Source organism: Cheilinus undulatus, linkage group 19 (assembly GCF_018320785.1).
Source record: "Cheilinus undulatus linkage group 19, ASM1832078v1, whole genome shotgun sequence".
Lineage (NCBI taxonomy): Eukaryota > Metazoa > Chordata > Actinopteri > Labriformes > Labridae > Cheilinus > Cheilinus undulatus.
This window is the reverse complement of record NC_054883.1, coordinates 23,909,110-23,935,200: the sequence shown is the minus strand read 5'-3', so window position 1 is coordinate 23,935,200 and position 26,091 is coordinate 23,909,110. Positions and strand designations below refer to the sequence as shown.

Here is a 26,091-nt window from a genome sequence, read left to right as displayed (position 1 = left end):
TCTGTCAATTTTATGGAAAGTTAGGCCTTGTCCACATGGAGAGGAAACATTATGCTTCCATTTCATTTTGAAAAAGTTTTCCGTAAATACGGGATCCTTTCAGAAAATGTCCACATGAGCACGGAACCACTGAAAACAACTGGAAACGCTGTAGTATATATGCCAAGCCTGTACATGGCGCTGTATTGCTGCCATAAAAATGCACCAAAAAAGAGAAGAAGATCACAGAAAACTGACACAAACTTTCTTCTAGTTATCCTCCTGGTTGTTCTCTGCGTTGAAGAACATCTGGTACAATGCTGTACGTGGTGGTGGTAAAGTAGCATCAGATTTCGCTGTAAAAAGCCATAATAAGCTCAGTAGCTTCTGCAGCACGAACACATCCCGCCATTGTTGTTTTGGTTTCGCATGCTGGGTAAGTGGCCTACGCTATGTGTGATGTAATTGTTTCAAGAAAGATGCTGCTGGCTGTCCACGCGGAGACAAAATGGTAGGTATATACAGATTTATTCACTCTTGGACCCGGGGTGCACCCTAGAGAGGGACTTGATCACCCACAGAACAAGAGAGCATGAACGTACAGTGCACAGTCCACTTTGCACGACATGTTTTATGCAGTTCTGGAGAAATATGACCAGAAAGGACGAGCACAAGCAACTGTGCCATTCAAGCCAGTGAGCGAATATTAAGCTCTGCTTGAGCTGGTCCCTGGTCCAGATGAGGAAGTTAGAAAATCGTGAGTAAAGAAAGCAACAACAGTTAGTTTGTGCGTCAATGTCAGCCAACTTATTATTTTAGAAAGGGCTAAGAAATTCTGCAGTCAGTCTGGAGCAAATTGTGAGACTCAAACCAACATTATAATCTGAATGGTAACACTATAAAACTCCTCTTGTTCTGTGGCCTTTTCCCCTCCTTTGTTCTCCGTCCTCCTTTACCACAGGTCTGATGTAGCAGCAGTGAGGTATGAGGTGCTAACACTGCACAGAGTCTGCTGTGAGCTGAAGAACAGAGCAGGATATCATGTCGATGTATCCTGCGCCTCTGCTCGGAGATCTCTCAAACCCCAAATCACCTCCAAATGAAAAACAGAGGCTTTAGAGGTGCAGATGACACTCCATCTATCTGACTGCCCAGAAGCAGCAGCAGCAGCAGCCAGAGCAGCACATGACATGAGCTCAGTCAGTCAGCCCCAGCCGTCCTGCCAAATGGTCAGAGCTGCCAGCACACACTTGCTCTAACCCAGTCAGAGAGCTGGCCAGTTCATCCAGTCAGTCATTCATGCAGCCAACAACGTCAGCCGTTGTTTTCAATCAATCATTTTTAGCTACGAATTACTCCATTTGTGGTGGGTTTTTTTCTGCTCCCTCCTTCCCCTCTTCCTCCTGATGAAAGACGCTCTCAGAGAGGTAGCCAAGCCACTCGAGTTTGTTTTGACGTTTCGATGGCTCTGCTGTGAACGTGTTTAGAGTTCCTTCACATGATCAGCGTTACATCAAAGGTTTTAAACATCGTGTGGTTGTGTTTGAGAAGCTTGAATCTGGGAGGCCACTCGTCCTTAGCGCGTCTTTTAAGCATTTTAAACCAGCCTGACTGATCTGAGTAAAGACCTGACCCAGGTTTAGTGGATCAGAGCCCTGCTGAGCACTAAAACAGAGCAACAAACAAGTTTCTGCTACCCCTCCGCACCGGTCCTGCACCGGTCCTGCTCCAGGACGCTGTTGTGTTTGGAGAGAAACCTGACTCACTCTCTCTCCCTCTGAGGCCTTCACCTCCCTCGCTGCTAAATCTTGAAAATTTGTTTCTCTGTTAATTTAATTTGAAATATTCATTCTTATCATGAGCCAGAGATTTTTTTGTCAGGGTGTATCATTCTGGAGGGATTCAGTCTGAGCCATGAGACAGCAGATCCATGCTCCCTGTTTGCCTCACTGTCACCCACAAGCTGAGCTCACACCATGGTGATGAGCTGTATACAGGCCACTAAGGCCTGAGGTTACAGCTAAAAACCACTCACCTTTGAGCTCATGACATCAGTTGATACACAGCCAAGCCGTTTCTCTTCACTTCCCCTAAAAACAGCTATTTTAGAGTTTTTTTCAGAACAGCTGTCTCTGTTTAAGACTTCAGACACAAAAATACAGACAGAAGCAGTGCTTTGTCCTGTACAGCAAAGAGTCCATTCTCAAAAATTAACGGCGACAAAATGCAAACTCCAATTCCTAAAAAGGTGGGACAAATTGTGAATATAAACAGAATACAATGATTAGCAGATCCCTATCAATTCACTGCAGTATATTCAGTTGATTACAGTATTTAATTTTCAAACTGACAACTTTTATTGTTTTTTGGAAATAAACACACATTCTGGATTTGATGCATGCAGCATGTTCCAAAAAAGCTAGGACAGGAGCCTCTCAACCAATGTGTTACAATCTTTTCTTCTTACAACACTGAAGACACTTTTTACTCTTTCAAGACAATTTTAAATTGGTCTCAGAGGTCCCCAAAACATCCCTGTGAGGTTTGTTGCTGAATAAACATTCCAGTATTGGATTCTTTCATGTCTATAAACCTCTCTGTTTCAGCCCTGCTCAGAACAAGCTGTTTCTGTTGCAATGTCAAGGAACTGTCTGACTCTGCCCCTCTCAGGAAATGGATATGACTGAATGGATGTGGTTCTTCTGATCCTCCTCTCAGCTGCCAGCTGGTTCTAATTCTTGGGGGGATTGTGAACAGGCCAGGGCCACATATTTTTACTGTGAAGCCATGGTGTTGTAACTCTTGCAGAAAGTGGCTTGGCATTAAGACAAGGCAATTAGATTATGTTACAATATACCTCTCTGCAATTTTCAAATCACAGAAAGTGTGATATTTCTTTGACATGGAATGAATGTCAAAATACCAATTTCTTTTTTGTTTGTTTTTTTTTTTTTTGCAGTGGCAATGTTGTGCTCTACACATCATGCAACATCCACCTTTCCTTTTTATTGTATATGTTTTTAATAAAAAATATGACATCTGGGGGCGCAAGTGGTTTAAGGCCCAGGTTCAAATCTGGCCTGGGGCCTTTATCGCATGTCTCTCCCCCGCTCTCATCCTTGTTTCCAATTCTATCCACTGTCCTCTATCAAAACAAGGGTACAAAGATGCCCAAAATAAATCTTAAAAAAAAAAACATGATATCAGACGATCCCTTTCAAAACAATTCATCTTGCAATATGAGTCAAAATAACCTAGAATAAAATTTTTTTTGAAATAGTTTTCAAAATGCACTCTTCTTATGGCCCTGGTTTAATCTGTTAGTTTCAGTCTGGTGAGCAGAAAAAGAGTTTGAATCTGCTTTAATACATCCACAAAGATCAAATCAGTCATCTGACAGGTGTAGAATATAAACATAACCTCTTTCCACTTGAGCACAGTGGACTTGACTATGACTTTATGTTCACAAATGCAACCCTGTCTCAAAAATGTCTGGAAATTTTCAGGACTTTTCTGCATGTGTCAAAAAGCTACTGACAAGTTGTATTCCATATTCAAATCAGTGAAGAAAACAAAATTGGCATGACTTAAATGAGGTCAAGTATAAAAACTGAGGCTGAAACAACATTCTTAAACCAAAAATAGCACATGTTGCCTTATTTGTAATATGTTTTAATCCAAGATTTTACTTTCTGTAGTGTTATCCACTCAAATCTTGTGTTTAGTAAGCACATGCACTCTTCTCATGAAGCTGATTGTTTGCAGACGATGACGTCTCTTTGGAATTCATCCTGGGGGATGTGTATCATCTGAAAAGTAGGAAAATAATATTAGACATCAAGCTCTTCAGCTGATCAAAATTTGTAACTGAAATTAGCTTGACGTGGAGTATCTGCAGTTGTTTCTGAGTAGGAACAGCAGTCTGCATTCTTTGAACCACAACAAATGTTGGGACAATAACAGGAAGCAGAGGCTTAGGACGAAGAATGCTTTTTGCCTCTGTGTTTCCGTTTCCTTCCAAAGACATGCAGAATAGTTACGTAATGTAACTTTATAGGGTGTTTTTATTTATTGTACTGATTTGAATGAGGTCATCTTAAGAAGACAAGAAACACACAGCATCTCAGACTGAAATTTGTTGTGTTTATTTGAGTATAGGTTTTTCATTTGTTGTCTGTAAGTGTGATGTCCTCGTGTGTCTTAGCTCTGTGTTCATGTTGGGTGTTTATTCCTGCACACATGCAGCACTTTTTTTTTTTTAATCTTCTATTCACATACAGGTATGTAAATCTGTGCCTGTGCTTTTGTTTTGCTATGCGACTGTGCATGCATGAACTCACATCCCCTTCTGTTTCCTGTTCCTCGTCTGCAGGTCTGTACGAGCTGCTGGCCGCTCTGCCCTCTCAGCTGCAGCCGCATGTCAGCCACCCCGAAGACAACACCTTCCTCCAGGACATGTTTGGGGAGAGGGGCCTGCAGTCACTGGTCAAGGTAAAACAGAAGAATTTCTTTCAGAGAGAGTTGTCGAAGTTTTGCTAAGTGGTTTCTGTGACATTCTTTCCTGCTTTAAATATATGTGCTGCCTTTGCCAGGATGCTGCTGTTTGTCAAAGAGCAAAATTCTTTTCAGTTAAATTTCAGGCACTTATTTATTGTTGATGTCCTTGACATCAAGCTGGAATAGTCATATATTTTTTTTATTTCATGCACTTGAATCAGTATGCAAATTTTGTCTTACCTTATTATAAAGTAGTGAAAAGACTTTGATTTGCTTGCTACATGGTTTGATGAAGATGAGGAGCGAACCTTAAAATGGGTCACTTCGACCCCTGGATTTGTCTTTCCTCTTCTAAACCTCAGTTCTACCACCTTTATAGTGACATTCTTCCTCTCTGAGGATGGGACATGATCCGTATCCCCATCCCTGTGCAGACCTCTCCAGCTCACATAGAAACGCACACTTTCACATTTTCCTCGACACTCTTTTATTCAACCTCCTCCCATGCCGTCTCGTTCATGCATTACAAAGTTTATTGTCATTGCAAAAGTGTAACCCACCCAGATCTTCTCTCTCCCCCTCTGCCAGCATGAATGGACCCGTGGTCCAGGGACTGCCCATTAAACCAGATAGCTGCACAGTTTGGGCAGAAGATGAGAAAAATCCGATATCTTTATACGCTCGCAGGCAGACAGAGATAATGAAAGTAACACATTCAGTCTGTCTGACTAACCGTAAATTTATCTTCACTTGGGATTCTCTGCAAGCAGCCCATCTTCTTTATCTCCCGCTGGTGAGAAAGGGTCACACAGGGTTTCTGTTCGCACTATTTAATAAATATAGATGTATTTAAGGGCTGTACAAGACTCAGACATATCAGATTCAGCACTTTAAAATGAAACTTGTACTGTATTTGTCCTTTTTTCAGTCAAGCACAAACTTAAAACTTCTATATCAGCCCTCAAAAATGTCATCTTTACCTCTGTCACACTCAATCAGCTGTTTTTCCCAAAGCTCTGCCCATGAGACACAACTCTTCCAGCTGACAACTTTCTAAGTAAAGTCAAATCATCAGCAGTTTTTCTCATATCAGAATGAATCATTTATCCATCCATTCATTTTCTATATCGTTTATCACGAGGGCGCTGGAGCCTATCCAAGATGCCGTTGGGAGAGAGGTGGGGTACACCCTAGACTGGTCGCCAGTCAATCACAGGGTTGACACATAGACAGACAACCAGGCACACTCACATTCACGGCCAATTTAAGCATGTCTTTGGTGGTTGGAGGAAGCCAGACTGGAGAGAACCCATGCATGCACAGAAAGGTGCTGACCAGGAAGCAAACCAGTAACCTTCTTGCTGTGGGGCAACAGCGCGTACCCCTGTGCCGCTGTGCAGCCCATGAATCATTTAACTGAGCTGATGTTGGTGACGGCTGAACTAACAGCCTAAAGATCCACCAAAGCTAATTGTAGGAACAATAGTTGCTTTTACACAACCTGTTCAAGTATAGACCTCCACACCTTTGTTTCAAGCCTCCTGGCCAACAGCTTTAACATGCCCATCTGTTGGTAAGGTTAGCTTCGCCCTCCAGTTTTGCATAACTTTGGCCTTAACATAACCAAAACTAGTTAGTTTTTTTTTTTAAATCCCTCCAGTGCAGTATGTTCCAGTAACTCAGATCAGAACAGCTTTTTGTTCCAAACTATAAATATTTTTATTTCTGCTGCCAAAATGGACTTTTAGTATAGGTTTGTATGGGACTTGGAGAGCTTTAGGAGTCAGCTTTAAGTGGACATTTGAGGAACAGCAGTTTTTTCACCTCCACATTGGTTTTACTTTAAATAACTGGAGTTTCCACTCTGTAAACTTCACACTAAAAAAAACATAAGGCATTGTTCATTGTAAAACTATAAAGTCAGCATCAATGCAGAGCTTTGTTAAAGCACTGTTGCAGAATCCCATGTCAGAAAGCTTCATGGTTTAAGATGTGACGCTGTGTTTAGCACTTTCACCTATAAAAACGTGTAGAAACTAAACTTAAAGACAAGCTGGGCAGCTCACAATGACTTAGCTGTACCTCTTTTTCCAACCTGTCGTCACATTACTTTTCAGTCAAAGGACAGCTTTTCTGAAACAAATATGTTTTTAAATTTGACTTTGAATATCTGTTTCTATTGAAGAAGCAGCAATTAACCATTAAAACTTCACTGGTTTTATGCATTTTAGCCTGGTATTATTACTAGGGTTGCAGTTATCCATTCATTTTGTAATTGAGTACTTTAATCGAGTGCTCTAATAAGAAATATTACTTCTTTTTTTTTACCAATTACTTTTGCTTTTTTAAGAGAAGTAGTACTAGACCAATGAGAAAAGAAGCTGGGCCCCTTATATGAACTACTTCTATATTAAAAATTGGTATTAACAGGTTCTCTAAAGAAAATATATTTTACAAACTGCTATCAAGTTCTGATGGCAATTTACATTTCTTAAAGTTACAAGGACAGGAAGTTAAATAATTACATTAGATTATGCCATATTTGGGGGTTTAGGGATCCTCTCCCAGGATTTTTTGGTGCCAACACTTTTTTTCTTCTATTGTAGTTTATTTCTATTCTCCAATTTGTCATTTAAGTAAAGAGACACTTAATCATTTTAATGTCCTCTAGTTTATGCATGAATGTGATATTTCACATTCTAGCAAGAATAAAGCTCCATCATTCACACAGTGGTCTGATGATGTCTGAAGGGTAAACCTTTAGATTACAGGAATATGGTCCATTTTTCAAAGGGTGTTCACTTTTAATTTCACCAGGTTCACCAGTGCAGGCATAGTGCCATATTTCCCATGAACCCACAGCCACTGGCTGCATAACACAGGACGCGTGCCTGTAAACATCACTGCATCAACTTCTCTTCCCTTGTGATTTTCATGCCTCACGTCATGCATGTTATGTTATAGTAACAGCGAAAACAAGTTTGTTGTGCCACATAAATAGCCGTCCATGCAAAACACAGCAGGCCGTGCAACACACAGCGCGATGTCCAGGCTTACTTCATGGGTGTATATGGATACAGGGCTGATTTAAGCGAAGCCTCGAGGCAGATAATTTGCCTCGAGGAATTTTTGTATCAAATCACCGGAATAATTTGATGAATCGTTTCAGCCTTAATTTTTATACTTAATATAATCAATTTCTGCTTTTTCTTTTCACTAGCAGCTAAAAACTACACTGCAGGCATCAAAGTGGCAAAATGTAGACTCAGTTTCTTTTTGACTTATGTATTAGATCATGGCGTTTATGAAGCAGCTCTTAAATATGTGCAACAGCAGCCTCATCTCTGTTTCTAGCTCTAAATGTAACTGAGAATGCTGTATAACTCAATTTACAAGAAAAACTTCCATAATTGTTAGAACCACATTTGACTGTATCCTTTGTATATTGTCCTCATTTGAAGGCGTGCCCAGCTATGTTTTAATGTTCTGGCTTGAAATGTTTCCACATTTGGTGGTCTCACTTTGTTTCCAACACAGTCATTATGTCACAGAGACGATTTGAGTGAAAAATCTACATCATTTTCATCCCCTCCCTTTAAGGAAATCTTCTCTGTGTAAGCATGTTTGTTCAGAATCAGGGTTGTAATGCGCCAATGTAAGCTTGTACAAGTGCCTGAATTATGGCACACCTCAGACATTGAAGTTAAACTCCGATGTCGGGCCTTGAGGAAGCCAGAAGGGTTTCATTTGAAACCTGGATTGTTATAGATGGCTGAGGAATAAGGCATCTTGTACATGGATAATGACGGGCAGGTCTGAGCTCTCGTTCTCGGCCCCAAAGAAAACACAGCACAATGTGGGGCAGAGAATATGATGCTAATGAAGGTGGCATTATGTTTCTGTGATATTTAGCCAGACCTTAGGGTGGAGCTCCAAGAATTTACCTAGACCTCTAACTACCTATGATTAGCCACAGTTTTAAAGGAATTTGAAGCACAGAAGTGTTGGTGTAGCTCAGACAGAAGTGCCGTATCCCTGGCGCTTTACATAGAGTGCAGAAAGAACTGCACCAAAGATCCAAGTCAGAATAGTCACATTTCTCTCTAAAGGTCAATATCGCAGAGAAATACAACAAAGAATCAGAATGGAAGATAGACTGTAAAAGAAAAACATGAGTAGTCAATTTAACTGAGAAGAAACCAAGTCAGACAGAGATAAGAGGGGCTGCAGCCCATCCTAGCTGTCACTGGGTGAGAGGTAGGGTTCACCCTGGACTGGTGACCAGTAAATCACAGGGCTGACATATAGAGATAGACAACCGGGCATGCTCACATTCACACCTGCGGGCAATTTAGAGTTACCAGTTAACCTAACAAGCATGTCTTTGATGGTGGGAGGAAGCCAGAGTACCTGGAGAGAACCCAGTCATACACGTGGAGAACATGCAAACTCCACAGAGAAAGGCCCTGACCGGGAAGTGAACCAGGAACCTTCTTGCTTTGAGGCAGCAGCGTTACTGTGCAGTCCACTTTGTAGTCCCCATCTAAAAATATGAATCCATTGTTGAAATCCTTGCCAAAATCTGCAGGATAAAAGTCAATAGTCTTAGTCACACTTCTATTTTCAGCATCAGAAAGTCATTTCAGCTGTTGTCATGGTAATTTAGGATGTTGTTTTTACAGTTTACAAAGGAAAACAATACCCCAAAGTTGTTTATTGTGCTAGAGTTTCTGCTTTACTGTGAAGTGTCTGGAGTCATATGACCAAAATGTCAAACATGCCAGAAATCCATCCGACTAGTCGGGAGCAGCTCGTCAGGTTGTAGTCGGGCCATGGTCAGCCATTGTATGCCCCTGTTCACAGCACGACAAACAACGCCAGATCCGACTGAAAGTTGGAGTGAGTAGTGTGACTCAAATGATGAAAATCGCACAGTGTAGGCCCGGCTTAAAAGGTCTGTTGCAGATCAGTAGGTAGTATCAATATCAATCAAAGTGATGATCCCCATCTCTACTTAGCACAATTAACCACAGATGCTATGCAGCTGAATTTAATTCTTACCTTCATTCCCAATCAACTAGAATGCACAAATATTTACGTTTACCTGGCGGGTAAATTAGTTACTATGGACTTCCTTTATTTGCATAGGTACATGCTAACTGGTCCCTGGTTTTGTCTTGAAAATAAAACTGCCTTTTACATTCACTTGGTGACTGTAAATAATGACAAACAAATGGAAAAGAAAGTTGTCTTTAGTTATCAGCTATCCAGATATCTGCTGGCTACACTCTATTAATGCACACCCCCTCGGAGGCTGAATAGCTCTCAGACAATAGTAGACATGTTGCCTGGACAAGTGGTGATGTATGGATGGAAAAAACAGGAACAAGATGTGTCTACAATACCAAGCCTAACAAATGCAAAACGGCAGTGAGGGAAGCAGATGTGTGCATTAAGGGTTTAATGGTAAAACCATCTCTCTAAATGCCATAATGAAATCTGAATTCCACTTTGTTCATGTGCCAGTAAGATACCAAGTGTCTCTCACTTTGGGGCCTGTGTCAGTACAATTCAGTTCATATCACTGATGGTTGAAGCTAATGTTACCCAATTCACTAATGCTACTGTAGCAGAGTAAATTCCCCTAGTACAGCAGAGTTATGCTCCTTTCTGCCAACAAAGCCACAAAAACGATCAAATACGTCAGTGAAAGATCAAACAACCCCTTTATTTCTTCAAAAAACTAAGCCTCCTCGATTTTTTATTCTTCCTTTTCAGTCAATGGAAGGAAACTGAGCCGCATTTAGAGTCTTATCGTTAACATGTAGGCATAAATGGAACCTGCCCCAGTCCAGACAAGCAGAACTGTGTGTTTCCTCCGCTTTCTCCTTGGTACTTAGATGTGAGCCAGCCTGTCAGCCAGCGAGCCAAACGGACGGACTTTGAAACACAGAGGAGCAGAGAACAACCATCTCGCCTTACAGCGCTCAGACTCAACATTCAGGTGAACATGGCTAACATCAGTGGCACACCATTAATAAAACCTTAATTGTCCCCTTCCTCCAAAGCCCCACCACCAAATCTTCACATGCTCCACCAAGGCTGTGAAGGAGAGACTTTGGGAATGGCTAAACAGCAGAGAGAAAACACACACATCACGTTAATCTGACAGGCTCGGCAGCGCTGCACGCTCATATGGAAACGCTCAAACCTCACCTGGGTAATTATGGAGCATCAGTTACTGGTCAGCCAGTCTGGAGGGAGGGAGCAGAGGAAGAGTGTTAAAGATGGACAGGAAGGAGGAAGACCTACACGAGGGTTTTATCTGTATCTCCTCATCTGATGATTCAGACAGCCTCTCCTAGTACGAGTACATCAGGGATGAAACAAATATTTTCTAATATCATCTTCCAGCAGGGTTCAGAGCTCAGCTCGCCTAATTCTGCAGACATTTCATATGTGCAGATGAGAGCTGACATGGAATACGAGTGCTGGCATGTATAGCCAGTATTGCTATAATGAAGCAGACAGTTCCTCTCATTTCAATTAAAGGGACTCACTCCACTGTGCTTTCTATAAATTCCATACTCACTATTCTGTTGCCAAGCTCCAGCTCCGCAAAAAAGGCCACAGGAAATATAATACAATATTCAATTTCCACCTGCCTCAGGTGGGGCTCTCTTTCAAGACCAAGTTTCTGTCAGCAAGCCTTTAGCCCGTCCTCTAGATCTGTCTTTTTGTGGTCTCTCAGTTTTCCTTTAAATTCTGCTCCTGTTAGCTGCTAATAGGCTTGGCGCTTGTGTTATTGCAAAGAATTATTGATGCAGGCTTGCCAGTTTGTTCTTACCCTGACGCTGGTACCCAAATGGAAAGTTTTAGCTATTTTTGATGAATGAGCTCACTTTAAGACAAACTGGACTGTATTCATTGTGTACCAGACTTGGTATCCCATGAATAACTGGATCGAGATACAGGTAGCCTTCCAAGTTTAATGACTGGCCCTGTTTTGTTCATCAACTTTCCTCCCTGAAGGCAACCGAAGACAAGGCCTTTGGACGCATGCTTTGCACAACAGAATACATACCTGTTCCCGTTCTCCATTACAAAGGATGATGACAAAAAGAAAATAGTTCTGAACCTCTCATCTTGCTGCGTTACCTCCCAGTGAGTCATTAAACCTCCACACCCCGTACCCACAATAAAACCTGGCAAATCATCTCCCATTCTAGACTCAGTCTGTAAACCTATACAACCCCTGAGATCCCCTCAAACTGTCTGTGGTCGGCAGGATTGTGCTTCGTTACCCTCAGGGGTCTGGATTTATTACTTTATGGAGAACAAGATATCATCAGAGAGGTAGGAAATACCTGCAAGCTGCTTGGATGATAGAATAGCAACAGCAAAAAGAAAATCAACATAGCTGCATGTGCAACCAATCCCACGAGTGATCACACAGAGTATGGTCAGGTTTGTCTCATTTTAAAAACAGGGACAGCTGTGATTAACCTCAGGTCACCTGACAGTCTGATCTGTAAAAGGGGTACAGTAGCTGAAGGCCTCTTCAGTGGACTTTAAATAACTTAGGGTTCGGGTAAAAGACCTCCTCCTGATGACCTGAGGAGCTGTGTTGAGTTGTAGTCAGAGCTAGTCAGTTTTATATTCAGGAGCTGAGTCATTGAGTGTGTGCATTATAGAGTAATGGCTCTTTCAGACTGGGTGCGTGCAGCTTTATTCCATTTTGGCATGCATATTAACAACTAAAGGCTTCCAAACTAATGAAACACACAGAGCTTTATTCAGCCTTACTGTAGCAGATATGCATGTCCTCATCAGAGGACTACATCACAGGTAAGATAAACATATTTCTAGTTTGTCCTTTTCAAACTTAAAGCCCTGTGTTGCATTGCTTTGGAGAAACTTGTACAGACCGCTTTAATGTATTTTTTTTCCCAGCTGACCTACACAATGGAGGCCTGACAACAGAACATTTGAAAACATGGTCCAAACTATTGAAAATGGCACAATTTTCCATCACTGTGCCAATATAAAGATCTTCTGAAATGGAGACAGAAATAGAGCCATACACAACTAAGACAATGACAAAAATTGCAGAACCCCCAAGTTTCATCCGTGCCGCTCCAAATCAAAATTTTTCTTCAAATTTACTCACTTTGTAGTCTGGGGCAGTAGTTCTCAAATGGGGTGGCGTGGCACACTGATGTGCCTTGAGGCAAGTGTCGGTATACTGTGGGAATTTACACAACCATACATAATTACTATAACTATACAATGAGTAAAGATACTGCAAGAAGTATGAACCCTCTAACTTTTGAATATTTTCCTCTTTTAGCCTGCCGATGTGCCGTTCTAATGAAGCTATCCATGCCTCCATAGCCCTTATAGACCTACAGTAACTTTACTAGCAAACCTGGAACTTGGGTGACTTTCCAGGACATTTTAAAATAAATCCACACCAGTAACTCTGATATTGAATGTCTTTTTTTCCATTTTTAAATCTGTTTTCAATCGTTTTTGCCACTAGCTTAGCATTAGCTACCATATTGTTTTCCCACAATGCAGTGTGACAGGATGTAAAAACTAATGGCATGCATAGCTCATGCAGGGGATGGACTGAATATGTCATAAAGGAGAGAAAGAGAAATGGAGAGCCTGTGATGTTGCCCTCTGTGTCTCTGCAGACAGGAACAGGCATAAAAACAGCCTAAACAAAAAGGCGCAAGGAGTTCTTTTACTTTTTATGTAAGTATGAGAATATTTTAAAGACTTTTTGCACACATTGATTATTTTTTCATTTTTTGGTCCCAAAGAGATGGGCAAAAAACTCTGTGGAAAAAAGTCTTAGTAATTGTTGTTTACTATGTCACAAATAAACATCTTTGAGTTTTATAGTCTCATAACTGCCCAGGTTGTCCAGAAGAAAAGGATGTTTAGAGCTTGACTGTGCTCCACAGGGTTGATGTTTTACATAATTTTTTAAGACAACAAGACTAGGTAAAAACCTAGTATATGGCTGACCACAACTATCTGGGATGCCTGTTGAAATGCCTGACTGAAATGTGTGTTCTGGCCGAGTGAATATGTCATGATTGTTAGTAGTTTATTATTTTTAGCTAAAGTTATAGTTAGTGGTCACTGAAATGTAAAAAAGCTACATGTTGCCCTCTCTCTGTGTCTATCTCCTTCTGTGTGCAGTGAAGCCCTGAGCCGCATCATCCCCCCTCCCCTCGTGCTTTTCTTCTATCCCATCTGATCAGTTAAACACACACAGACACACAACGACTGAGCTGCAGTTAGAGAATGGAGGGGAAAATATGCTCTCTGTATTCTGTGCAAAGGGGAGTCATCACTAGAAGAAACAGGCAAAATCCTCTCTGCACAAGACAACCTACAGCGACATCCAAGCTAACTGCTAACGCCGTACAATACGGGACAGTTCTGGTGAAAAGAGGCCATGCTAAAGCTTCATATGAGTATTTAGAGCAGTGGAGGCAGCCATTAGAGGGCTTTCAGCACAAGTAAACCGTGCCCATAGCGCAACTCTGTATGTATGGCTCTAGTTAACACAGTGGAGGCAGCCATTACCGACAGCATTCAGTACTGCAAACCCAACTTGTTTGGCTTGTAAATTAGGGTCACTCACTCAGTCAGTTACTTACTTACTTACTTACTTACTCAGACACGGACAGAGCCATCTGTAGGGCTGCCCTCAGCGGTCAGCCAAAAAGTCCAGAATGATCTAAATGGTCAAAAAAAAAAAAAAAAAAAAACTCAGGGCTTGAAGGATTTAAGAGGCTATTTGGTATTAATATGAATATTGTTCTCCATGGGATTTTGGCTAGATCTCAGGTGTGCCTTGGGAAAAAAGTTTGAAAACCACTGATCTAGGGTCACTTGGGACCCAATCTCATTGTTTGGCTACACAAACTTGCATATCTATTTTTATATGTTTTACCTCACTGCTTGGTAAGGAAGTATATGTTTGCACATGTTTCATTACAAAGTCACACTGCTTATGGTTTCGCATGCATACTGTGGTATTTACAGTTGTTTTTTGTTTGTTCACATTCATGGCATTTTCAGTTATGAAAATGCTGTCCGAGCATCAAAACAAAAAAAGGAACTCCATTTTAAGGGGAATGCTTTCATGTAAAAGTGGCTTATATTATACAGAGGAAAGAATGTTGAGGACAAAAGTCACATATTTAGATATTTTTGCATGTTTTTGCATGCATACTTTGTGCTTTTTTTATATTTGCTGGAGCAGTCCCACTGAATATTTGGTATAGCCCTGCAGAGCATCTAACCTTGGAGGAATGAATGCGTGAGCTATTTTCCTTGTATGATCTGCATTTTTTAAATTGATTTATTTATGTGTGAGATGACAACATTTGTATTTTAAATTTGACACCCAGGTCCAAATTAGAAGAGATGATCCTGATTTTTACCCCCCCCCCGTACCACCAACCAGGCCAACTATGCAGATTGTTTTATGCTGATCTACTAACAGTAAATTAAACTGACTGCTAAGGTTTTGGCTACCGGGATTCAACTTGCCATTTGTTTCAAACAAAGCTGGGTTGTTATTACAGTTAAAAGCCTGAATTGGATCCAGAAGAAAATTCCATTCCTTGCAATGTTAAACCCTCCATTTGGACAACTTACAAATATTTTTACAGGCGTTCATTTATAGACTACAGCATCGGAAACATCATTCTTGTGTCCACAAACCAGCAAACCCAAATAGAGTCAGAAGAGCCAGACAAATGGATGAAGTCAAAGGAAGGGTTGTGATAGAGGCGGTGTTGAGGAGGAGGGAAACTACTCATCACTGCAGACAGGTTTCAGTGTGGCCTCTTGACTACTGGATAACCTTTTAAAATCATTGATTTAAACATTTCTATCATGCTGGGAGGACAGGGAAAATGAGGAGAGGCCTACAGATCCACCAGGCTCCGTTCAATCAGTCAGACGTCTGTACTGGCAGTCAAGGAAGTCTCTGGAGTCATTCACAACCATTACCCAACCAGGTCGGATTGGGTGACCCCGATTTTGTGTCCCATATGAGGAAATGAGGCTCAAAGTGAAACCAGGAGGTCTGTACATTGTGAAACTAATCTTTATGGGAAATGGAGCGTGGAAGTAAGACAAGTGATAAAAAAAAAAACAAAAAAAAAAAACAAGTTAATACTGTGTGTAGTGTATTTGTGACTCCCTCATGGCATGCAGACTGCAAAAAGTTCTTCATTTGGAGCTTTTATAACCTTACAAAGCAGATTGATACGCCTGTTTCCATGTTTCTTACTGGCAAATCCATGTTGCAAAGCTCCCATCTGAACAGTTTGGATCCAGTTAGAAAGTGACAGGACCAATCATTGTTGAGGGGCAGTACTTTCAGGTGCAAGCAGCAACAAGAGGCCAGTGCATCTATGGCAGAAGACATTAGGGTGGATGCTGCTAAAACGCCAGCTTTATCAAAACTTGATAAAATTTCTTCGTAAAAGAAGAACAGAGAACAGCAGTGAGTTGTTTTCTTTTCAAAACGTTAAAAGGCTACACTTTCTCCTGCTTCAGGGCATGTTGACACCAGTTACACTCAAACCAAGCTGGATTTGCATCCCCCTCTGTCATCAAAGCGGAAAGGGGTTATGCCACTGTGAAGGAGAGCGGATGCTACAGTGAACACAACACTCTTGAGACAGTGTGTGATATGAGATGGCGGCGCCCTGCTGCTAGAGCCAAAACACTTCTCTCCTCTGGCTTTTCCCAAAGCCTCGGCTTTATCTTTTGAATCGGACTACCTCATACACTGACCTGGACCACCTAGAGGATTATATTGGCCTTTATTACAACAGATTCTGCACAATGAGTACGGCCACTTCATCCACCTCAAAACTTGGAAAATCCAGCCTCTCACCAGACTAAGACTACCCTGTTTAGAATCTCTGCCCAGTACAGGTACATCTCCATCATCATCCCCAAACAAACTCCGTCAGCCAGAGTTAAGCGACATTCTCATTTCCATAGAACAAAAACTCACCGGACTCAACACCAGAATCGCTCTTGTTGAAAGAATTCCAGTCATTACCCCAAAGCCTGGAGTTCAACCACAAACAGATTGAATCATTCACCAAAGAAAACAAAACTCTATATCACACTGTCAGTACCATCACCAACCAGCTTACCTCTGTCACAACCCAGCTCAACTCTGTCACTGCTGAAAATAAAGTCATGAAAGAAACAATCACATGGCTACATAGGAACAGACATATATTTTTCTTCCCCAGATATCCTTAAAATCATTACCACTTCACTGCTCCCCCTATGCACCAAAGCACATGCATGCATTCCATACACTCCTGGCACACACACACACACACACCCATGGGCACATACAGACACAGCTCTTCAACGCCCTCAACTCAACATGCCACAGTATGTTGTTAGTTCCCTCCCAGGTCTGTTTTGTTATTGTCTTAGCGGCTTCAAGTATTTTCACTTCTTTTTTGTCCTTTTGTCAATTATTATTTTTACATTTGTATCTTGTTTCTCACTATTCTGTTATTGTTTGTATTGTCTTGCATCACTTAAAAAAAAAAAAAAAAAAAAAAAAAAAAAACGTTAAAAGTCGGGTACCGACATGTCTATAGTCGTCATGGTTCGGTAGGGGCTACGACGTCATGTGTTTTGTTGCTCTGATTGGCCCGTAAGGGTGTGACAGAACATTCATTCAGTCACCCTCTGAGTTTTTTTTTCAAAGGCTCAGCCCTTTCCCAAACGCCGTCTATCAGAGGTTTTCCAGATGGATGTGTGAAACAAGTTCATCTGGCGTGTCAGGTTAGAGCTTTTAAAGGTAGTCTTCACAAAGTCGTATTCTCAAAAGCATTGAGTCAGTCAAACTGAGTATGTATGCATTAGCTGTATGGTTTTAATCCTTCTTACATGCTTTCTATGGTGATGACAGCTTTGTACCTTCAGAAAGCCTTTAGGTGGTTGAGGAAGGAGGATGGTGCCACCTTATGACCTCACCCAGGCCTCAGGACATTAGGTGAGACTGTAGATGGTCAAAACAAAGCCAGAGGGAAAGACACCATCCAGTGGTGCAAAATTAGCACACCTTTGAATTGAGTGATTTTATCAGTTATTAGTAAAATGACATGCTGATTCATTTGGATATTGGCATCAATAATCAGCCAGGCTGATAATTGTTCGACCCTTAATAAAAACTCACAGTTTATCAGGACTATATGATATGCAGCCAAGTCTACTGACTGATCCTCCAGACGACTGGATTACATAGAAACAACAAATTTAGCCTCTTATAACATCAGCAATGTCAGTTTGGTTTCACAGGGATCTTAGGCCTCACCGCAGCGCTGACTGCAAAAGTCACAGCCAAGTTACTGAATTAAAACATGCTGCATTCCTTTGTCTTTTCACTAGGCATTTTTTTTTTCAGACTGTTGGACAAACCGAAACCGTGCAGTGAGGTTTTTAGCTGTGTCTCATGACGATTGTTGTATGTACATGACTGGTTTTACAGAATTCATGGCGTCTGTAAAGGTGTGCCTGGGCCTCTGTGTCCCCTTTCTCCAGGACCTCTAGGAGGAAACATATGCCCATATCTAAATGATGTGTCTGTCATGATACCTGGCCCTCTGCCCTGTTCTCACTCCTTTTTCTACATTGGATCGACTGCCGGTTCTTAATTAGCTGTCACATTCTCCAGGCCTTTTCCACAACAAGAGAGAGACAAGCTCAGAGTCCAGACCATGCTGAGTGAGTTTTGGTCAGAGAAATGTTCTCCAAGTGTTTTGTTGTTATTCTCAGCTTGAATATATAAGGGCTTAAATATCAGCATTTACCAGTTAATCAGATAATGATCATTCGTCATGAAGAAAGACCTACAGCGCAGTAATGTGAGCTGAGTGCTGGGCTGGCCTGGTTCAGTCTTCACTGTTTCCTCTCTTTTTTTTTTTTTTTTTTTTATTTGTATGTTTTGTATGTTTTCTTTTTTCCCAAAATAATGTTTAGACAGATTTTGTCAAGCATTCACTTTAGTCTGGCACTTTAGAGGTCCTACAGTTAAAACTTGACAAATTGCTTCCTATCCTAGTTTGAAAACCCATGTGTTGTGTTGTGTTGTGTTGTGTTGTGTTGTGTTTAGGCAGAAGTAGACTTAAAAAAAATTGTGCAGAAGAACACAATTTCCCTTTCCTTTCAGGTCCTTTAAGTCGTGATATTCCCTTCTCTGATTATTAAGGCCCAATTGCTTCATCTTCTCTTAGGAGAAAAAAGGAACCTCAGCTTAAACTAGAACCTCCATTTGGTCGTTGCCAATTTTGGAAAAAAAATCTAATGTAGGCAGTTGTGATTTATTATGTGATTACTTGTTAAGTTCCTAATCTTACTCAGGCAATAAATCAGTCTGCATTACAACCAGCACATTATAAGACTGAATAACCAGTGCTGAACAATGTTTAAACTGGTATTTTGACAATTCAAGTTAAAATAAAATCACATCTTCTGTGATCTAAAATATGCATTAGGTCATTTGACAAACGGCCCAGTAGGGATGCACAGTATTATCAGCCTGAAATTAGTATCGGCAAATATTAGCTAAAACAGGCAAATATCGCTATCAACAGATATCAAAATATCTGCTGACATTTACATCTGATAATTTGGCCGTGAATATCAGTCTGTATTGACTGAAAGAAATGGCCATACATTCTAATAAATTAGTGGAGTTTTAGGCTGGACCATCAGACCTGTAGTTGAGATCTTTTTCTTTATTCATCCTCATTCTTTAAATTTTAAAGTGTGTTTTAAGAAAAAATTTTGATTCTTACTTTATCCTCAAACCTTAAAATGGGTTCAAAGGAGTAAATTTTTAGTTATGTAAAACATGTTAAACATCGGTATCGGCTGAAATGAATCTACTCTGTCAGAGCGACTCCTGACATGGCTCAGTGTGTGTGTGTGAAATTGTGTGGGGTTTTTTTTGACGTTTTTTATATGGGATATTGCCATGTCATATCATATTGATTTGTATTGTACAGTATTGGACCGTATTGTATCATAATTTATTATATTGTATTGTATTGTTTCATGGCGTATTGTATCATATTGTATGTGTCATATTGCATGATATTGAACCATATTGTATTGTATAATGTCCTGTTGTATCGAATCGCGTTGTATTGTTTTCAGCCATATTGAATTGTATCATTTAGGTCATGTTGTGTCATATCATATAGTATCCTCTCGTGTTGTATGGTATCATGTCGTATCAGATCGGATCGGATGGTGTTGTGCTGTGTCATGTCGTGTCATGCCGTGTCGTATCATATCATATCATTCTGTATGGTATCATGCCGTGCTGTGCCATGTTGCATTGTATCATACGGTGTCATGTCGTTTTGTGCTCCATGGATCTTCTCCTTGATGATACTAGGTTGATTCTAACTTTGTTGAGAGTGGTAGTGTCATCTGCAGAATTGTTCATGAACCACATCACAAAGTCCAGGCCCTGATGCCATCATACCAGGGCTAATGCCAACACTTTAAAACTGATTAACTGTTAGAGAAGAAAAGCAGGTCTCAACTCTCCTTGAGTAAACATATCATGTCAGAGCTATTCTAGTCCAACCCTGCACGTCTGTCTGTATTCCTCTCTTCCTGTCGCCTGGCTGGTCTAGTCTTCCATGCCATGGTGTCTTGACAAGAGATCAGCCTCTGGTGGATTAGCAGAGGCCTGATACTGAATCCGCTCTGGTAGGTAGATACAGAAACAGCAGTCAGAGAAAGATTGTCAAACTTAACCAATCTGACTTAGAGTTTTCTGGGCAGTGGACACAAACCAGAGTTCTCGAGTCTCCTTGCAGAAACACTATCCAGCCTCTGATCTCCAGACCTCTCTTTCTCCTTCCATCAGCACACCTCTCCATCTATTATCAGGCTTCTGCTCTCCAGCAAGCTCGCTCCTTTCTGTGCCAGGATTTTCCTAGTAAAGTGGGTCTAGATAGGTTTTTAAGGTGTTTTTTTCCTAGTTGTGCCTCCAAGATGATGGATGCAGTGAGACAGCCATTGTTTGCTAATTATGGTGCATTTTCACAGAGGAGTCCACTTTTGGTCCAGTAAAGTTTGGTATGGTTTTGCACTGTAATCTTTATGTTCCCACAACCAGTGTTTGTCCAGTCCAGCTCATAATGATGGGAAAACCAGCTCTTTGTAGAGAACCTGATCATTTGGCTCGGCTCAGGAGTAAGAGCTGGTCTTTTGGTTCCCATACCGTATGGACTTACTTATGTCTATTAAACAGTAACAAAAATGGAAACTAAAGGAAACTGCCCTCAGAAAGGAGCAGCTGCCATTGTTTGGATAGCACTCTCCACACTGGCTCCTAACTGGTTGTCTTGAAATGAGATGTCACTTCAGTCTAACCTAGTGATACTCAACCCACGGCTCTCGAAACACATGTGGCTCTTTAGTGACCAGCTGTGGCTCTTCTAAGACTTACTTAAAAAAAAATCCTCCCGAAATCTTTTATAAAGGTGAAAACTGTCAACAGTAAAGACTCACTGGAATAAGTTATATCAATAAATCTAATTCCACACAAAGAGGACAGACTTCAACTGCCAAATTTAAAAAAAACGTATATATTATTACTGCCAGATGCACGCTGGACAGAGGAGCTGACATAAAAGACCGCACAGGAAGTCCGCTGGTGGTGCGTCTTTTCAATAGGTTCATTCATTGAGGTGTGCTCTCTTGTGCTCAAGTTGAAGCTTTAAATGCCCTCGTTTGAACAAATTTCTTCAACCACATCCCACCAATGCTCTCCCATACTCGTATTTGATGATAATTTTTGCATATGCTTATTTTCAGTGAAATATCCTTTCTTCTGACACTATTCAGACATTTTTATGTAGCCTATTTCATCCCATTTAGCAACACAATAATCCACCAATTATCTGTTTCGTTTTAACTATGGATAGATTGATCATCACATCCCCAAATTTGGATTGCAGCTCTTGCAGAAATATTTTTAAGACGATGTGGCTATGTGGGTAGAATAAGGTTAAGTACCACTGGTCTAACCATTAACCCCAAATGTTTGCTTGCTTAATAGTGTATCATTGTTTCCTTTGAAAGAAATGGCGTTTTTAGGGGGAAATGAGGAAGAAAAGTGGTTGAAGAGGCACCACTAGCCTCTTAGTTAAATTCAAATCATTGCAAGTTTTGTGTTTCCCGTTGAATGGCAGTGCACTGGGGTGGAAGGAATGCAATCCTCATTCTCTGTGCTCTACAAGTCTGCCTTCTGCATCGTCCTCAGCTGGTTGGTTGAGCTGATGGCCAGTGCTAGCTTGGATAACATTAATTTTGGACTCCATCTGGTCCTGACCAGGTCCTTTTTGCTTTATGAGCCTGGAAGGGGCTACTTTACCTCCGTCACACAGGTTTTCTTTCATGCTTGTCCTCTTTGGCCTTCAGTGGCTGTCTGGTCTGGAACGACATGTTTCTTGTTTATTAGCCAAGCATCAATGACCGTGACTTTTGCTCATTTGTCATCCAGTGGCTGGTAGAGCCTTACAGTGTTACAGGGTGGAGCTATAGCTAACTTGCACAACAGTCATACATTTTCCATTAAAAAGCAAAGATATTCTGAAAACTCATTTGGCAACTTTCTCCTACAACCCATCCGTGGGCCCTGACCCAGACTTTGAGAATGAAGAAGTGGCTCTCAACTGGTGGGACCAAGAAGTTGGTCACAAAGCCGTTTTCAGTGGGTCACACATATTTGCTTGGAAGAAATAAATGGCAAAAGGTGTGATGTTTTAAAGCCTTAAGTGGACATACAGAACATGTATGCATTTTTTTTAGGTTTTCTTATGATAGCAAGCAAATTTTCTCAAGATTTCAACTTCTCAAGCTGGTTTCCCCAAGATAATTAGGAGATTCATAGAGAAGCTACCAAATCTCCATTCTGTCTTGGGTAAATACTGAGTAAAATAAAATGCATGCATAATTCTCCTTTTGTAAAAATGTGCTTTTTGAAACACATTTTATTTGTCTTTGCTCTTTTGTGCCACTTCTGGTCCAAACTGAAACATATTTCATTAAATACATTTAACTGGGAGACATTTTAAAGAATTTTGGTTGCCATTTCTTGTAGGAGGTGGAGGTGGGTCCTCATGCCCGGCCAGGCAGGATGAAATTGTGGGTATCTCTCTTGTATGCAGTCGGTGATTACATAAAGTTTAAAGAAGAAAATGGTAGGCAAATATACCTGGGTGGCCCACTCATGTAAAGTCAAAGTGGGAATCACTGATTACTGCTGTTGCACAGGAGGTGAGGACTAATGCTAATGCTAATAGTGGGACAGTACAGGTCAGTTATCTTGGTCTCACCCAACTTTTTAGTTGAATTTCTAATTGTGCACCAAACAGAACTGAACATGACTGCTTGTTGAAAACTCAGCTTTACTGCTACATCATCATCATATGAAGAGCATAGATTAAGTTTGAATGGCTGAATCTTGTTACTTAAGATTTCCTTAAACCTCCCTGAGGCATCCAGTCCACTCCCCCCCCACCCAACAGTGATGCTCAGCAGTCGTCTTAAGAAGATGAAGATTGATGCTCCGTTTTAACTCCAGTCATTCATATCATTTTTTCATTGATGGTTTTTTCCTTCATAGTTTCTCTTCTTATATGTCTCTGTGTGTATTTTAAGCCCACAGGGTATTTCTGGAAGCAAACACAACTTAGTTTGAGGCCTCAGTGGAGACAGACACACTGCTCTGTTTGTAGCATATTTTTTTCCAAATCGTTCAGTGAAGGTGCACATTCATTTATCTTTTCTCAGACTTGGTCTCTTACTTTTAACCATCTTGATCCTGACTTGTCTTCCTTGTTTTATGAAAACCTACCAGAATATTTCTCTTCAGAGAAGCCTCAGAAACCCAGCCTTTGATTTGGTTGTCTTGACTTGCAGTCTGGTTAAAGCTGAGCCCTCCTTGGCTGTAGCACACTGTTTCACTGTGATTTTTTTTTACTCCACCTGGCTGCTTCTCTCCTCTGCCAGGAGCTCTGTAGCCTAACCAAGGGGACAGAAAAAGACGCTTTGCAAAAAGCAGGGTAATGACTTTAAAGTGCATTAATGCGTCATGGACAGGCACTTGGAAAACGTCCCGAACTGTAAATAAAAGCATTTCAATCTTGCATTTCTCGCCGAGCAGAGCAGAAATTCCACAGTAAATAAGTAAGCCGAAGTGGCGGAGCTGCAACTACCTAAGCAGATGTCACTAGGACTGTGGTATGTTGGAGCACTGAAGACAACTGGCAACCTCTCATCTATTTCATCTGTTTTCTTCCAAAGATGATGAGGACAGATGAAGTAACCGGAGCTGCCTGCCTGTCCGTTTACGGGCTTCTACTGCAGAAGAACAGACAGAGGTTTCAGAGCACTGGGTGGAGATGTTGGGACTTCATGAACAGAGGAGAGTAACTCTTCAAATATGACGTGGCTGTGTGAATTTAAACAGATGAGCATGAAAATTTCCAGGAATTGCCCGAGAGTGGCAGTCTTAAGTTTGATGCCATGAAACATGGAGCACACTGACAGCAGCTTAACTCTGTTCCACTCAGAGTCTCACCCTGCCAGGGGTTTGGACTGTTTTTGTTCTTTTTTCAAACAGAGTGGGGTTGTCATTAATAGTCGGATGTTATCCATTACCATAGCAATCAAACTGTTTTTCCGAGCAAAATGTCTATCTAAATTAGACTTGAATGGAGGATTTTACTGAGGGGGATTTCTTGCTGGGTTTGACCTCACCATCTTCACTGTTCCTGGAGTCAGAGACCTGCTGTAAATCATCTGGTGCTGTATTCTTTTTTACCAAACTGGCGTCCTTCAGTCTTGGTCTGCCCATGTTCATTTAAAGTATACTGAGTGTGGTTGTCCACTTGTCCGGCTACAGTGCCAAGTCCCCAGCTTGGGAAACCTCCTCCAGGGCTGCCTCGCTATTAAAAAAAACAAAAAAAAAAAACATTCAGATCTACTCAGGGCTGTAACTAAACTAAGTGATGAGTAAACAGTCCCTCTGGAGGCATAAGAGCAAGCATACTTAGATTTTATTTATCTAATTTATTTTATTAATCCTGGCACCAGCCAGCCCAGTTCCATGCCTGGGCTTACTCTAAACCAGTGACCTTCTGGTTCTCAACCCAAGTCCCTACAGACCAGGGCAGCAAGATATGGCTTAAATTTTTTATCACTGTACTTTTTTGCTCTTTATGGCAACAGTACTACACTGTGGTATTACAAAATTCAACTCAACTCACTCTGCAGAAGTATTGTGTTTATCGTTGGTTTAACTTTGCATTAGCAGAGGTGCCAGTGAGTATACGGAGCTATCGTGTTTACAGCTGCTTCTCTGATCTCATAATACCACAGCCTGCTTCTTTGAATTACCATGGTGTTAAAACAAGCAAGTCATGTGTTAAAACGCAACCTCTAACTGTTTTTCGAGTCACTGGTTACCAATTTCAAGTCTGGGACACCCTTAGGGGCACCAGAGGGCGCAAGGGCCTGTCTGCTCTGAGGTTGTTAAAACACAGTTCACTCGTGCTATTTAAAATTATGATAAAACACTTACGTATGAGTGGACTATACAAAGGTCTTTAGCCAAGAACACTTGTGTTTTGGGCGATTTAAACTGATGTGTATTTTTGATGAGAATAAACCACTTTTTGTGTGGGTCCTGGTTGACTGCAGCTCTTTTTAAGTTTGAAAAGAAAAAAAAGTAGAGAAGCACTGGTTTAAACCCTTGATTATATGAATCACTGTAGTGTTTGGCTCAAGACAACCCTAGTCATTCCATTCCAGCACTGAGCTTGTGCCGAATCCCCACACAGGCCGACAGAGACGCTTTTCAAAGAGAGCACACTCGCTGTATGCTGCTATCATTAGACAAGGTTGATGTCTTGGAGAGGTCTTGGGTGATGTCAGGGTTGAACAGAATGCACTCTGTGGCAGAAATTGTGCAGATTAACTGCCCACCACTGCTATGGAGAGTTACTGCAAATGTCTATATTTTTTTGCAATCCTATTTCACCAGGAGCAATGGATATATTTTTTCTTTCTGTGCAGTTACCAATGGGGCCTGGCTAACAGTTGCATGGCATGCATGATAAACTGGATTTCAATGACAGTATGAAAGCAATCTAAGCAGGTTATCATCCAGTTTTACATGCATCCTGTTATTTTGGGGTAATTTAGAGAAAACTGGGACAAACATGCTCCCTGATCTTTAAGAAATAGCTTAAAAAGATGAAATAACAATTAAAAAAAAACACCATGGTAAACTGGAGCAGGGCTATGGTAGTGTTTTTGCTGTGCTCCAAAAGTGTACCCAGTTTTTATCTCCCTCCAAGCCTCATCACTGAACTCATGCAAGTTTTTGCATCTCAGTCCATCCATTTATCCATCCATCATCCATCCATTCATCATTTTAGTCCACTTATCCGGGGCTGAGCTGGAGTGACAGCAGGCCAAGCCATTTAACCCAGACACCTCATCCCCAGCAGTTTT

At 41.1% G+C, this 26,091-nt stretch overlaps 1 protein-coding gene across 3 annotated transcripts in view; it reads left to right on the top strand.

The window, feature by feature from the left end:
* The window catches only part of mpp7a (membrane palmitoylated protein 7a), a 242,472-nt gene that overhangs the window by 88,350 nt on the left and 128,031 nt on the right, over positions 1-26,091 (top strand). For all 3 annotated transcript variants that reach the window (XM_041814353.1, XM_041814354.1, XM_041814355.1), the window contains one exon: positions 4,352-4,470. In XM_041814353.1, the coding sequence (XP_041670287.1) occupies positions 4,352-4,470 (119 nt within the window). The remainder of the gene's footprint in view (positions 1-4,351; positions 4,471-26,091) is intronic.